This window comes from Peromyscus leucopus, chromosome 8a (assembly GCF_004664715.2).
Source record: "Peromyscus leucopus breed LL Stock chromosome 8a, UCI_PerLeu_2.1, whole genome shotgun sequence".
NCBI lineage: Eukaryota > Metazoa > Chordata > Mammalia > Rodentia > Cricetidae > Peromyscus > Peromyscus leucopus.
In genome coordinates, this window is record NC_051085.1 from 42,811,723 (window position 1) to 42,827,604 (window position 15,882).

At 42.4% G+C, this 15,882-nt stretch overlaps 1 protein-coding gene across 1 annotated transcript in view; it reads left to right on the forward strand.

The window, feature by feature from the left end:
* Positions 1-15,882, forward strand: part of Ccdc170 (coiled-coil domain containing 170) — an 84,340-nt gene that overhangs the window by 18,011 nt on the left and 50,447 nt on the right. Inside the window, exons 2-3 of the mRNA XM_028890224.2 lie at positions 11,876-12,004; positions 13,292-13,548. Of these exons, the coding sequence (XP_028746057.1) occupies positions 11,876-12,004; positions 13,292-13,548 (386 nt within the window). The remainder of the gene's footprint in view (positions 1-11,875; positions 12,005-13,291; positions 13,549-15,882) is intronic.

The following is a 15,882-nucleotide window of genomic DNA, read 5'->3' on the forward strand; positions in this document are numbered from 1 at the left end:
GCTGAGAAGACTTGCTCTAGGAGCCCTGCTATAGGACCCTACTGCCACACACTAACTAAGAGTGTCACAGTTAGTGTAAATTAGGGTTTGTCCCCAGGTGCCCCAATCCTATGTATTCCTTATACTCTGGAGTAAAATTGAGCTGATTCACTGAAATCCGTCTCCCAGAGGGCTGTCTCCATTTGTGCTCATGGTCGCCAAAGCTTTCTGTCTTCCCATCTGCCTCTTCCCCTCCTGACCTGGTGGCCAGAAGGCCGAGGGGGAAAGAGGACCTCCACACAGCCATTTCTTTTTTGGGAATTATTCCTAAGAATAAATTAAAATACATCTTTTATGCTGGAATATCATGTAGGTGGTTAGAACTGCTAGGATTGTGGGGACCGTTGGAGAGGGACTAAATGCATTTCATAGTATAAGATGGACATAAACTTTTGTGGGTCCTAGAGTAGAATTTTATGGTGTCTATTTGGGTCAAATAGGCATTTTGGGTGTCTATTTGACAAAGGGTGGACTTAAACCCATGATGATTTATCCTGAATCTCAGCTTGATTGGGCTGTGAGATGCCTAGGGATTACTAAAGTACACTTTGCAGCGTGTCTATGAAGGCATTTCAAAGAGGACCAGCTAAGGGAGAAAACCTGCCTTGGATGACTGTGGCACCATCCTGCAGGTGGGGAGTGTTTTATAGAGTCAACATGAACAAAGAGAAAGCTTCCTAGTATAGGCAATCTTTATTGGTCCACTTCCTGGCTACCATGCCATAAATTGTTCTCCTCCACCATGCCCCCACTCCATGGTGGACTGAAAGTTGGGCTAGACGTTGAGGATTAGAATAGAAATGAGGGAAATGTGGATTCTGGTTAAATGAGAAGTGTGTTATATAGAGCTTGAGGAGTTTATTTCTTACCTTGTTTACCTGGGTAGGTTTTATAAGGATATTCCTATTGATTGTCACCTTGCCAGGATCTAGAATCTCCTAGGGAACAGGTCTCCAGGGACACCTGTGGGAGTTATCTGCTTAAGTTGGCCTCTGGCCAAGCCCATAGGGGATTACTGTGGATAACTGATGTGAGAAGAATCATCTTAATTGTGGGCAGGCTCATTCCCTGGGCAGGGAATTCTAGACTATATAAAATAGAGAACGAGAGCTGAGTTTTAACAAGCATGTCAGCATGCATTTATCACTTCTTCTTCCGATGGATGCAATGTGAGCAGCAACTTCAAATTCCTGCTGCCGTGAGCCCCCCCCCCCCCCCATGATGGACTGTACTTTGAACAATGAGCTAAAATAATCCTCCTCCTCTTCCTCTTCCTTCTTCCCCATTTATTTACATTTTATATGCATGAGTGCCTGTAGGCATTTATATGTACCATATGCATGCCTGGGGCCTATAGAGACCAGAAGAAAGTGTCAGATCCCCTGTAGCTGGAGTTACAGATGGTTGAGAGCCCGACATGTGGGTGATGGGAGCCTACCCTGGGGCCTCTGCAAGAATAGCAAGGGTCTAACTGCTGAGTGTTGCTACAGTCCCCACCCCCTTCTTTATATTGAAGTTGCTTTTGTCAGGGAATTTTATCAGAGCAACAGGAAAGAAAAAGACACCGAGGAAGTAGTGATCAGAGCTTCGGGAAAGATCAGCACGAAGGAAGATGGAAGGAAGTAGGAATTCCTCCTACTCTGTCAGTCTTCACTTGTTTCGGGGTGGGGTTTTGGCAGAGCCATTTCAGTCCTGACGTTGACATGCTTGCTTCAACTCAGGTGCTTGAGAGCTTGGTGAGTTGGTGTTAGTCAGAGGAGGCTGCCACACTTGCCTCACAGAACACACCTTGCTATCTGTCTTAGGGTTTTTATTGCTGTGGAGAGACACCATGACCACAGCAACTCTTATAAAGGACAACATCTCATTGGGTGGCTTACAGTCTTAGAGGTTTAGTCCATTGTCATCATGGAGGGAAATATGGTGCCGTGCAGGCAGACATGGTGCTGGAGAAGGAGCTGAGAGTTTACATCTTGATCAGCAGGCAACAGGAAGAGGGCTGTGACACTGGGTGTAGCTTGAGCATAGGAGACCTGAAAGCCCACCCGCACACTGACACACTTCCTCTAACAAGGCCACACCTACTCCAACGAAGTCACACCTCCTAATAGTGCCACTCCCTGTGAGCCAATTACATTCAAGCTACTGCATTATCTCAACAGGAACCTGGGTGAGGTGATGAGGAATACACACCAAAGGACTTGAATCTTGGAAACTGGGGGCTGGGGCGATAGCTCGGATGGTAGCACATCTCCCTCCCTACTGGCCTGACCTCACTACGTAGACCAGGCTGGCCTCAAACTCACAGATCAACCTGTCTTCTGAGTGCTGGGATTAACATGTTCAGTTTAGTCAGCTTTCTTAGACAACTGAATCACAACCCCACAGTGGGCCGGGCCCTCCTCATCTGTTAACAGTGAATACAGTTCCTCACAGACATGGCCATAGGCTAACTGGATCTGGGCACACACGCCCTCTTTGCAGATGATTCTAGGTTATACCAAGTTGGCAATAACAGCTAAGGAGGATAGCCTCTGCTGTCTTCTTCTTTGAGTCCTCAGCTGCCTTTACTCTCTTCACTGGAGCTTATGGGGAGATTAGGATGTGGGTCCTGGCGGGGAGGGAGGTAGATCTAGTTTAAGGTGGATCTACCTTTCAGAAACATGTGGTTCCTTCCTAAACTGACACCCGTCACTCTCATGCTACATGATGTCAGTGGATGGAGCTTGAGATCCACCTTGACTCATTCTTGACTTATTCTGAAACAAACTATACAAATGTCATTCTAAACACTTTATTGTGAATCTTGTACCTTTGCATAAATTATTTAAAAATTTTATTACAAATTAGTGTGTGTGTGTGTGTGTGTGTGTGTGTGTGTGTGTGCATGTGTGTGCATTCCATTGCCCACATTTGAGGGGTGGATCCAGGGGTTGAACTAAGGTATCCTAACAGGCTCAGCCAGGTCAATGATCCCAGGTTTGCATGATTTCTTATAGGAAGGTTTAAAATTGTTAGAATATTTGTTTCCATGTTCTTAAGATTTCCACACTCTCTTGTGTTCTGAATGAACCTCTGAGAGCCTTTGTTACCACCAGGAGATGGTAACAAAGTCCTGGAGACCATGCATTTCTCTTACCAGAAGAAAGAGCTGCTGGAAAACATGAAGCAACAGTGTTTTCAGGAGGTTTTCCTGGGCAGCACCAAGGCCTTGTTTGGAAGAGAAAACAGGGGTTTGGTTCAACACAGATGTTATTTAGGAAGGTTTTTTTTTTTTTCCCTTCTCTTGTCTGGTTTGTCCTTTGTTCATTGGAGACCTTTTACAATTAGGGAAAAAAAAATAAAAGCATTGAATTTCCGTTTCAAGCTTCTGGGACACTCATATTTTGGCTGCCACATTATTTTTGTTTCCTCTATCAGTGGTGAGTTTTCTGCCTCAGAAAGAAGTAGTTCAAACTGTCCCTCCTCCACAAACACATCCCAAGCACTCCACCCACCCCCCACCTTCTGCTTTATCTTCAATCACCCTAGGGTTCAGGTTCAGGGTTTCTTGTTGCCTCTGCAGCCAATCAGAGCTCACAAAGAAGCCAGGCATGGTGGCACACACCTGGAATCCTAGCATTTGGGAGGTGGAAGAGAGCAGGAGTTCCAAAGTTCAAGGTCATTTTCTGCTACACAGTGGGTTTGGAACTAGCCTGGGCTACATAAGACGACACCTCAAGAAAACTTTGAAACCCAAGAGAACAAAACACAACACCCAGGAGATTAGGAACGTGACTCAGTGGTGAAAGGCTGGCTGTGTAGAGATGAAGACCCAAGTTTGGATTTCCAGCACTACACACACACACACACACACACACACACACACACACACACATACACACACACACACACACATACACACACACACATACACACACAGAGAGAAAGATACATATATGTGTGTATATATCATATATAGACATGCATATATATATGTGTATATATATCATATAGATAATATGTAATATATAATATAGGCAGGCATTGCAGTTTGTGTCTGTAACCTCAGTGCTGGGGATTTGGAGACAGAGACTCTGGAAGGCACTGGCCAGCCAGCCAAATCAGTGAGTTTCTGGGTCAATGAAAGACCCTGTCTCAAAATCTATGGTGGTAAGTGATTATGGAAGACACATGACATAGACACTGGTCTCCACAAGCATCCACATGTGTATGTGAACACACACACACACACACACACACACACACACACACACACACACCCCGACATGTGTGCTTGTATATACAAGAGCATGCACACACATGCATACACACAGAAAAAAACAAGACCTAAAACCCCAAGCAAACAGAGATCACAAAACATACAACTTCTGCGGTCTCTAGAGGTTAGTACGTGACAACTGAGAACTTGGTGATTTAAACTCCTAAACATGCTTCCAGCTATCACTTAAGATTTTTAGTATGGAAGTTCATCACTTTAAAAATCTATTTGGAACAGAACCACAAGCATACATAAAGTGTGCATGTTTATGGGTATCATGGGGTGTTTTGATACACAGATAAAAGTTAATTGTTTTCCTTTAGGAATCATGGACATTACCAAAGTTGCTATTGTTCCTTTTGAAAATTATTTCTACTCTTGACCTCTTCAGCAGTAATTAATATATAGGACACCCCCCATTGGTATCTTTCAGGCCACTAAAAATACTTTGTGTGTGCATTTGTATCTAGAGAAGTTACTATTTCTTTAGCATGTACTTTTAAAACTAAACGGTGGATTCTGGAGAGATGGCTCAGCTGTTGAGAATACTGTCTACCCTTCCAGAGATCCTGGGTTGAATTCCCAGCACCCACATGGCAGCTCACAACCATTTGTAACTTTAGTTCCAGGAGAGCCAACATTCCCTTCTGGCTTCCAGGGGCTCAATGTGGTGCACAGACATGCATTCAGGCAAAACACCCGTATAGATAAAATAAAAACAAAATCTTAAAGACATAGATGGTCTGATACTGTTAGCTTTGTTCTCTAATTCACTTTATTTAAAGATGTATGCTTTTGAAATCTCCTTATGTTGATCACATAGATTAGATTGGTTCTTTTTTTTCCTGAAAAAAAATTTTTTTTTGAGATTTTAATATAATTACTTCATTTCTCCTTCTCATATACCTCTCTACATCCTCTTTCAAATCCCTGGCCTGTTTTTCACTAATTGTTATTGCATGTACACATATATATTCATAAAGATAACCTGTTCAGTCTGTATAATGTTACTTGTGTGTGTGTTTTCACAGCTGACCGTTTGGCATTGGACAAACAATTGATGTGCTCTTCCCTGGGTAGACCACCTCCCCTGCTCCCAGCTTTCCTCAGTTGCCTATAGTTCTCTGTGTTTGGTTGAGGCTTCATGGGCTCTTCCCCAAGCTGTTTGGTGTGTTCGCTGGTCTCCTCCTTGTTCAGCTCACCTTTGAGCAGTCATGTTAGTGAGACTTTACAGATGGAGCTTCTGACGTCACTGGGAGGCACAATCTCACAGCGAAGTCCTTGATGCTCTGGTTCTTCACACTCTTTCTGCCCACTCTTCTGTAATGTACCCCGAGCTTCAGGTGCAGGACTGTTTTGTAGATAGAGCCACTGGGACTGGACTCTACACCTCTACATTTTGATTGGTTGGGGTTTTCTGTCATGGTCTCTATCTGTTGCCAAGAGAAGCTTCCTTGACGAGGTGAAGATAACTCTTAACTGTGGGTATAAGGGACAAATGTTTATAGATTGTTGTCAGGGTTAGTTTGGTTCCTTTAACTGCTTTCTAGAGTCTCATCTTATGGATAGACAAAAGTTTGCTATTTCCTGTTGTAACAAATATTACAGTGATAAGCCTTGTGTAGAACTGGAAGGACTGTGGGGCAGAGAGTATACACAAAAGTGACAGCCACATTTTATACACCCATTCACAGAGTACACATTGAACTCATTTTTATGTAGATCTATAGTTTTTCTTCTCTCTCTCCATCCCTCCCCTCTTCCTCCCTCCTTTGCTCACCTCCCCCCATCTCCCTACTATTGGCTTTTTAAAAAATCTGCCAATATAATTTTCTTTTGTGACCTTACTTTCCTCAGTTTTAAGGACAGCCCCTACTTATAGGGTCATTGTGAATGGGGACAGCTCCTGGATCAGTGGATATTAGTGGTGTATTGTTATCTAACACTCCAGGAGTCATTTTTAAAGCAAATACCAAAAGGGATTGGCATTTATGTATTTGTTGGTGGAATTTTCTATCCAGTCAGCCAGCTCCCAAATAATCACACAGAGACTTACTATTAATTATAAATGTGCAGCTGATAGCTTTGGCTTGTTACTAACTGGCTCTTACAACTTAAATTAATCCATGTTCCTTTTCTATGTTTTTCTATGTGGCTCATACCTTTCTTCAGCAAGGCATGTCCATCTTACTTGTCCCTGAGTCTCCTGGTGACTGTGTCCTTCTTCATCACAGTGCTCTCTTCCTGTCCATAAGTCCCACCTAACCTCTTCTTGACTAGCTACTGGCCATTTAGCTCTGTATTAAATCAATGAGAGCAACACGTCTTCACAGTGTACAAGAAGATTATTCCACAATAAACTGTGACTCCTGCTCACCACATAATGTCTTTAGCAGAGCAATAATATGAAGGTTGTTCAAGAATAGTGTTTTCTTTTCAGGGAGTATATTGAATTAGAAGGGGTTATGTGAATAATAAATGAGTCCAAAGGAAGATAATATGAAATGACATGTTCAGCTTTGTTTGAAGTCCTTGGATTCATGCAGAAATATCTTCTGAAGTTTGCCTATGTCTGCTAAGTTGTAGGTACTTGGGCTGCTTTCTTAGGTCCTCCACCCATCACTTTGCCCCATTAGACATGAATGAGCCCTAGAGACCAAGTGCAGGCAGAGGAGAAAAGCAGAAGGCTCAGGAGAGTCCTGACAGATCATCAACATTTTGACCAGAACAACCATGTCCAACCTCCAGCCAATGGTCTACGTGTCTCAGTATAGGTCTAAGTGTGGTCCAGCACACTTTAGGTTAATGTCATATTGCAACATCAAAAAGACAGACATCTGTGGACTGGAGGAGTGATCAGGTAGAAAAATTTGTTTTTTAAGAAGATCAATGTGCTGTGAATTAAGGAAGAAACTAGTTGGTGAGGAGAAGATGGACAGCAGAAAAGAATATCTTAGAAGGGGTTTTTCACTAGGCAGCACTGGAAACGTGTGTGTGTGTGTGAAAGAGAGAGAGGGAGGGAAGAGAGAAAATGTGTGTGTGTGTGTGTGTGTGTGTGTGTGTGTGTGTGTGTGTGAGAGAGAGAGAGAGAGAGAGAGAGAGAGAGAGAGAGAGAGAGAGAGAGAGAGAGAGAGAGAGATTCAATAATGGAAGAGTCTGTGGTAATTCAGTTGAACATTATGGTGTGGTGTAATGCTGGAGCAAAGGGAAGAATAGCTGTGGGACCCGGAGATGAGAATAGAATGAACCTGAGAGCTTTTGAGTGTCCCATACTGGTAGTGACTTTCCTCTTCTCCTTTTTTTTTTTTTTTTTTCTGTTTTTGTCCATGGGATGATAAGATAGCTAGGCACTGTAGTAGCAAGACTGGCCCGGACACTGCCCACAGGTCAGATAATTGGGCACATTGTGTACTAAATTATGAGTGAGCTCATCTTTGCTTTATGGCACCGAACTTCGAAACTATCCTTTATTCTGAAAAAAACTATGAGCCTCCGGAAAGCAATTTCATTCATTATCATAATAGTATCAGCGGCAGAATCAAATCATATGTAGTTGGCTCTCTAAAATTAATGTAAAATTGCTTCATGCTAGCTGGGTGGTACCTAATGGCTTCAATTGTCCTCATGGGAGGACAAATGGATGGGGCCTTAATTTTGCCACTGTGGGTAGATTGGAAAAAAAAAAAAGATTGTGTTTAATACTTACAGGTAAAGTTGAGGGATTTTAAAAAAAAAAGAGGGCTGCAGGAGGGTTTGATTAAAAGAAACCTCCTGAAATATCAGTTCTCACCCGTGTTCCAATCTGTGCTGTCAGTCACCTCTTTGTCACTGTGGTCTTCACAGAGAGACTGCACAGGAGGGCTGGTGCATTTTAGCTCTGCTTGACCCTTTAAAAACTACTTAACGGGGATGGAGGATGCCATGAAAATGAGGTTCCCCAAATCAACCTGATCAGAGCCCATCTGAGCTCAGAGAGACCGAGGCAGCATGCACAGGGCCTGCACGGGTCTCTGCCAGGTGCTTTGGGTGTATATTGTGGCTTCCAGTTTAGTGTTCGTGTGGGGCTCCTGAGTGTGTGAGCGAGTGGGGCTTTGATTCTTGTGCCCTCTCTTGGGCTCTTTTCCTTCTGTTTGTCTTGTCCAAATCCAGTGGGTGAGTTTTTGTTTATCTTACTATATTTTATTTTGTTATCTTTTATTACCATCCCTTAGAAGCCTATTTGTTTTCTTGTGAGGCAGAAAGGGAGTGAATCCCCGTGGGAGGGGAGGTGGGGCATGGAGAAGCGGGAGGAGTAGAGGGAAGAGAACTGTAGTCAGGATATATTATGTGAGAATATATTCTCAATAAAGGGGGGAAAAGCAACAGAGGACATGCATTCTGATGATGCAAGTAATACACAGTCCTTGTGATGGACCTGGAAAATATGGGAAGAGGAAAAGAATCACAGCATTTCTGGCCAGCATTTTAAAACTTATATTTAACTATACAAATAATATAAAACTAAGCCATTGCACTCTTACCCTGTGTTCAACACTGGTGTCCCTCCTGGAGGTCATTATTACTACCAGGCATGTGTGTTTTGTTCACTTTGATTTGTCATAGACGTACAAATAGGAAATACATAGTAGTATTTTCCATTTTCCTTTCAGTTTATGAACACAAGCATCAGGTTGTGGCTCTATACTTTTTTGGTATTGTTCAGTGATGTCTCTTGGAGACAATATAATGCTCTGATGTGCAGATCTGTCTCCTGTTCCCCATTTTGTGGGGTTCTACAGTTCAGGAAGGCCTTTGTTTAATAACTGTTCATGTGAACAGGAGTTTACAATGCTTTAATAACTTCCCCCCTTTGTTGTTACTATAAATCATGTAATAATAATAATTATCTGTATGCTGTCTCTGTGCACATGTGTGAATAGTTTTCAAGGAGAAATAGCTGGAGAGCTGAGCTGTTGGGTCAGCTTGTTTGCTTGATTTGGTAGTGCAAGAGATTGCCATCAGGGCTTTATACATGCTTGGCAAGTTCTCTGACATGGACTGCTTTGCACCCATACCCATGTTTTTAACTGAGATACATCCGTGTCCACCCATGAACATTTGAAGATGTTAATACTTTTGGTACAGAGCTCCTTTAGATCAGGACCTGCTAGGATGAAGGGCTATTTCTGAACTGTTTCATATGGCTCTTAATATTATATTCAGTGGGCACATTGCATTTATTAGAAGGGATATAAAACAATGAGATAATTACAGCACTTCTTAAATGAGATAATTACATCACTTCCTCAGTGAAATGTGCTTTGTTGTTGAAAGAGATCACAGGCATTGGAGAACTTATTCTCCTAATAAAATTTTTATTAAGTGGTGGGCTGTGTACACTAAGGTTGAAACCTCTCCCGAGCACACTTCAGTCTCTCATGGCCTCATGTAGGAAGTGTTGAGAGTCAGTAGGCCCTTCTGAATCCTGAATGAGGCCGGTAGGACGGGACCCTGCACCAAGAGCTTCCATTCAACCTGTTTTGGCTCTCTCCCCAGGAGTATTTAGCCACCTTGGTTGTGTTGTGACTGTAAACAGGCACACACACGTGGTGCACAGGTATACATGCAGCAAAACACCCAGACACATAACATAAAACAAAATCGAAAACAAACAAACAACAACAACAACAACAACAACAACAACAAACCCAAAAAAACCTGGGACGATTTGGACAGGCAGGGACCCTTACTTTTGCATCAGCAGTTGTCCGTGGGAGCCCAGAACTGTTACCTTCCAGAAGGGCCTAGACTTCCTGTGAATCTCCACCACCCCATCTCTCATCTCATGCATTCACTTAAGTTGCTTTCATGATCTGAGAGTGATTGTGATACTGAGGAAAATGGCAAAATGAACCATTAGGAAGAAGGCGACCTTTTACATGTAAGCCGCATAATTCCTCGGCAAAGAAGTGAGATCGGAAAGCAGCAGCCCATCATCTTCGTATGTGGAAGGACAGTGAAGCTTGCTCCACAGGATGTAGCAGTTAAAAAGAAGCTCTTTTCAGAATTCTTTTCTCTCTCTCTCTCTCTCTCTCTCTCTCTCTCTCTCTCTCTCTCTCTCTCTCTCTCTCTCTCTCTCTCTCTCTCTCCCTCTCTCCCTCTCTCCCTCTCTCCCTCTCTCCTCTCTCCCTCTCTCCCCCTCTCCCCCTCTCTCCCTCTCTCCCTCTTTGGGTTTTTTGAGGCAAAGTTTCTCTGTGTAACAGAGCCTGTCCTGGAACTTGCTCTGTAGAGCAGGCTGGCCTCAAACTCACAGAAATCTGCCTGCCTCTGCCTCCCGAGTGCTGGGATTAAAGACGTGCACCACCATTGCCTGGCTGCTGTTTCTTTTTGTTCTGGGCTGATGTGAGACATTGAGTTAAGTAAAAGGAAACTTGAAAACATTATTTTAATTTACTTTTTTTGTGCATGTGCGTGTGAATGATGTGTGTTCATTTACAGTCAGTGCCCATGGCATGGTTCTCTTGTGGAGGTCAGAGGAAAACCTCGGATGTTGGTCCTTACCGTCCACCTTGTTTGAGACAGGGTCTCTTTGTAGTTGAGTGCTGTGTATTCCAGACTGCCTGGCTGGCCTGTGAGCTACTGGGATTCCTCCGTCTCTGCCCCGCAGCTCCCTGTAGAACTGCTAGGACAGATGGACGCCTGGCTTTTATACGGGTCCTAGGGATTTGAACTCAGGTCCTCACATTTGCACGGCCAGTGCTTTATCCACTGAGCCATCTTCTTAGCTAGGAAAAAACTCTAAGCTAGCCACCTCCAATTCTTGCTTGCTTGGTTTCTTTTTCTTGTTCTGCCACCCCCTCCTCCTCCTCCTCTTCCTCCAACCTCCTTATTCTATTGTTTTGTTTTTGCTTTTTTTTTTTTTTTTTTTTTTTTTTTTTTTTTTTCCATTCAGTTCCTTACCAGATTCCTGTTTCTTGTTGTTTTTGCTTTTTAAGATAGGGTCTCATGTAACCCAGGCTGGCCTTGAAGTTGACAAGTGGTCAATGTTAATCTTAAAGTCCTGGTCCTATTGTCTCCAACTCCCAAGTGCTACCATGCCTGGCTCTCCTCCCTCCCTCCCTCCCTCCCTCCTTCCTTCCTTCCTTTCATTGGAATTCCAACCCAAAGCCTCACACATGGGCTCTGCTACTGAGCACCCACATTATTTTTCTCATAGAACAGTCTAAGACTTATTTTTCTTGTAAGATACAGGGTTTTGCTATGTTGTAGAGGTTGGCCTCACACTCTGGATCCTCCTACCTCGGCTTCTTGAGTGCTAGGATTATAGGTGTGGGCCATGGCACCCAGCTCTAAAGATCAAATCTTAAATGCCTTATCTCTACCATGATCTCGGGTGTGTCTGTGCATCATTATTTCTTGGGCTGCTTCTTGTTTCCTTTTGAACTTTGAGAAAAAGACACAGTATCTACTCGGTAGCATTTTCTATGCATTTGAAATACAAAGGAAACTTCCATCTGAGATACCTTTGTGCAGTCTCAGATGACAGACTGTTTAACACTCCTTTTAATGCTTTGTCTTTTGTGGAAACTCTACCAGGAAACTGCCAATCATCCCACGGAATTCCCAGTCACCCGGGAACAGCTGAACCACTACCGGGATGCGGCTGAAAATGCTCAAAGTGAACTGGCTGCAACTTTGGTCAAATTCGAATGCGCTCAGTCTGAGGTTGAGACGCTGTACACATTCATCACTCAGAAGTGAATTTTTAAAGCCTTTTATAGGGTGAAATGGGTTGCTGAGGATTAGAAATAAGATAGTAAGCAAGGGATTTTTGACCTATTGACAAAGTTTAGACTTACTTTCTTGTGTGCTTAGCACCTCTAACTCCATGCTGGCTTTTAGATTTTAGTGAAGTCTGTATAACCTGGGGACACTTGAGGACTTTGGGTTAAAGTTGCATGGGCCTTGAGGAACTTGAAGTCTCCTTCAGAATGTCTTCCCTTAATATGGGTTGCTTGTATTCCAGAGCTCTTAGAAGGATTTCTGAATTCTCGTCATGTGGGAGTTCTGATTGGGCAAATTCCAAGATTGACTAGTGTAGTGGAGTTTTGGAGCCTCTCTGGAATCATTCTGCCCCAGAGCAGTGGCTGTGAGGGGTCTAGACTGGCCTGTGAGGTAATGAGCAGTGTCACTTGAGGGTGCCAGGGACCAAATGAGAGATGAACTTGTAACATGTGTGTGACTCTGCATGCACGCACATTCTCAGTTCTGAAGAACCACATGTGTGTGAAGATGGTCCTGGCAGAAGAGACCGGACGTTCTTGGTCAGTAGAATGCAAATACCCTCCAGCATTTTGATGCTTCAGAACCCACAGAAGTCCAAAAGTTCCCTTTGCATAATTTCCCTTTGTTGACAGATTTCTCCCAAGAATCTGAATGTTATTTTTCTTTACCACCTACAATTATGGTCAAGAAGGCAAATGGGAGAAATACAGTGATATCCTGAACATCTGGATTTATTTGAGAGACAGTTGTGGCTTAGAGGTTCCCTGAATCATTGTAAATCAGTGCTAAATGCAGCAATACTGATAGAGTAAATGGGTTCCCACTGTGAAATATTTTATTGCTTTTTGTAATATCCACCACAAATATTTCTCGAGTAGCATGAAATCAACTTAAGATGTTGCTCAATTTTATTTTTGTCTGTGTGCTGGGTATTGAATTCAAGGTCTCTCACGTACTATATAATTATTCTTCCACCAGGCTATCACACTAGCCTTCAACTGATTTTCGAAAAAGATAGACTATGACTATTAGTCAGGAATTTATTCAGCCATAATTTCTAATTTGGTAATGCAGACCCAAATTCAAGAAAGAGAAAGTGAAATTGGACTAGGTTATGAATAAAAAGATGAAAATTTAAATTACAATTTTGGTTCTTTTGGTAGGCACTTCCAATGGCACATTGTTAAATCTCCCCCCCTCTTCCCCGTCCCGGTCTCTTTACATTAGCTTCGAGAGCTCCGCTCCAAGATGCTTTCTAAAGAAGTTTGCTGTCAAGAGCTGAAGGCTGAAATGGAGAGCTACAAAGAAAACAGTGCCCGAAAATCATCTCTCCTCGTCTCTTTGAGGGGCAGAGTGCAGGACCTCCAAGAGGAATTGGCAGCTCTTTCTGCTTCTAAAATCCGAACAGAGATCTCTGCTCACACCACGATGAAGGAGAATCAGGAACTAATGAAGAAAGTCCTAGAATTGGATGAAAAATTACAGTAAGAAAGTTGGAAATGTTTCTCTGTTTGCTAGTGGCCATACTAGCTTTAGATCTCAGCCTATGTCTCGAGCGGACTTTGAAAGTTATACATTATTTTTCCTTGAAACTCAAACTGAAAAAAAAAATTACAGACCTCAAATATCCTTTGTAGTCTTGGAAACTTTGCTCGAGTTCAAACGTCATCAAGTATTTCAACAAACACAGCATTGTCTTAGGCATGCTTAGAACCTGTTGGTGAGACCTGCAAAAACTTATGGCATATATTAGATGTGAGAGTTTTCTTAAGTACAAGCTTAACTTTGGAGTGACAGGGAATCCCACAGGAGTATATTTAGAGGTTTGCTAAAAAAATGCAAGGAAGCCAGACATCCCTAAATAGGTCTTATTGGCATTTTATACAGAGAACTCATGAAACTCAGTTTTTTTTTTTTTGTTTTTTTTTTTTAACTTCGTTCAATCAAGAGGTTACTATTAAAACAAAATTGGGAACTTCTGGCTTCCAAAATATATTTAAAAATTCTGTGTATGGCTTTATTTTATTTTATATTTTAAGACAAGAGTCTCTCCATGTAATTTTGGCTATCCTGGAATTATAGACCAGGCTAGCCTCAAACTCAGAGATCTGCCTCTCTACCTCTCAAGTGTTGGGATTATATTAATATGTTTTGAGACATGGTGTTGCTATGTAGCATTGAACTTAAGATGGCTCTGCCTCTGCCTCCTGAGTGCTAGGATTACAGTCATGCCGTGCCATGACCAGCTTTAAATATCACTATTAATGAAGTAGTTGATACTATTTTTATGTATTCCATCTTAAAAAATGAACCAGTGCCCCCAGCCCCGTCCTTTTCTACCTATAAACAAACTTTTTTTTTGTTTGTTTGCTTGACTTTAAACCAGTCTCTCTCTGTGTAGCCCAGGCTGGTGTTGAATTCATAATCCTCCTTCCTTTTCCTCTTGAGAACTTGGATTACAGGAGTTCTTACATCTTTTTATGAAGCGGTATCTCCAGTTTATCTCTTTTCTCTGCTCCACTGAAATTCCTTGGTAATGATCACCAGTAATGGCACAGGGCTGCTGGCCTCTGCAGCATCAGTTATGGCTGATCTGTGAACCAATTTTCTCCCTCGGCTTCCAGAACATTACACACAACTGGTTTATCTCTTCCTTTTCTTTTTTTCTGATTTTCTTCTTCCGCTTGACTTCCAAATATTGGAGTGCCTTTCTCCTTATTTCCATGTTATTTAATCTCCTGCCTTTTAAGTATGAGCTAGATTCGGGTGATACCACAGCAACTCTGTTTTCAGCTTGAAACGCCTCTCACACACAAGACACACAAACCTGGGCATCTTCATGTGGACGCCCAGTAGACATTTCAACTTTATGCATCTGAAACTGGGATCCTGAGGTTCCCACCATATCCTTCTGTACTTATTTGATTTGGTGATAATTTCATTCTTCTAGCCACCAGGTAAAACATCCCTGGTTCTCTTTTTCTTTAATATTCTTCTCTGTTTAGCAAATGCATTCACAACATCTTAAAAAGAAAACTAAATATGAACTATTTTGCATTTGTTACCCCAATCACACTATCATCTCTCATCTGGACTTATTGTAGCAAGAATATACTACTTGAAGACCCTATTCCTGGTACCAGTTTATTCTTTGAGTAATTTAGGGTATTGTTATAGTGTAATAGAACATGTGGCTTAGCCAACAAAAATTTACTGCTCATAGTTCTGGAGGCTGGGAAGTTCAAGATTGAAGTGCTGACTGATTTATTTCCTGGTAAGGGCTCACTTCCTGTTTGAAGACAAATTTCTTTTTTCTTTTTCTCCCCAATGGTAGAGAGAGAAAGAGAGATAGTCTCTTTCTTGTTTCCTTCCAAAAATATAATAATCTTATTCATAGGGATTCACATTCGTGACCTAATAATTACCTCTTGGAAGCCTCAAGTATACATACTCTCTCACGGAGGATGAGCAATTCAGCGTATGGGGACCAGAAATAACCAGTTCAAACGTGTTTTTCTTCTGTCAATGTGCAACCCCAGCCAGAAAAATCCAGAATTTAAGCACACATTAAATCATGTCAGTCCTCAGCTAGGACTCCTCCAGTGACTTCTCTTCTTACTTAGGGTAAAGACCTAGTGTTTTCACAACCAAAAAGGCTCAGACTAACCTGCTCATGTCACCCTCCTCTCCCTTATCCCTTCTGTTCCAGACCACTGGCTTCTTTGCTGTTCCTTGAACTGACAGACACGATCCTTCCTCAGGCCCTTCGCAACTGCTCATCCCATTGTTGCCAAGGTCCTTCTGAAGATAGCGTGGTT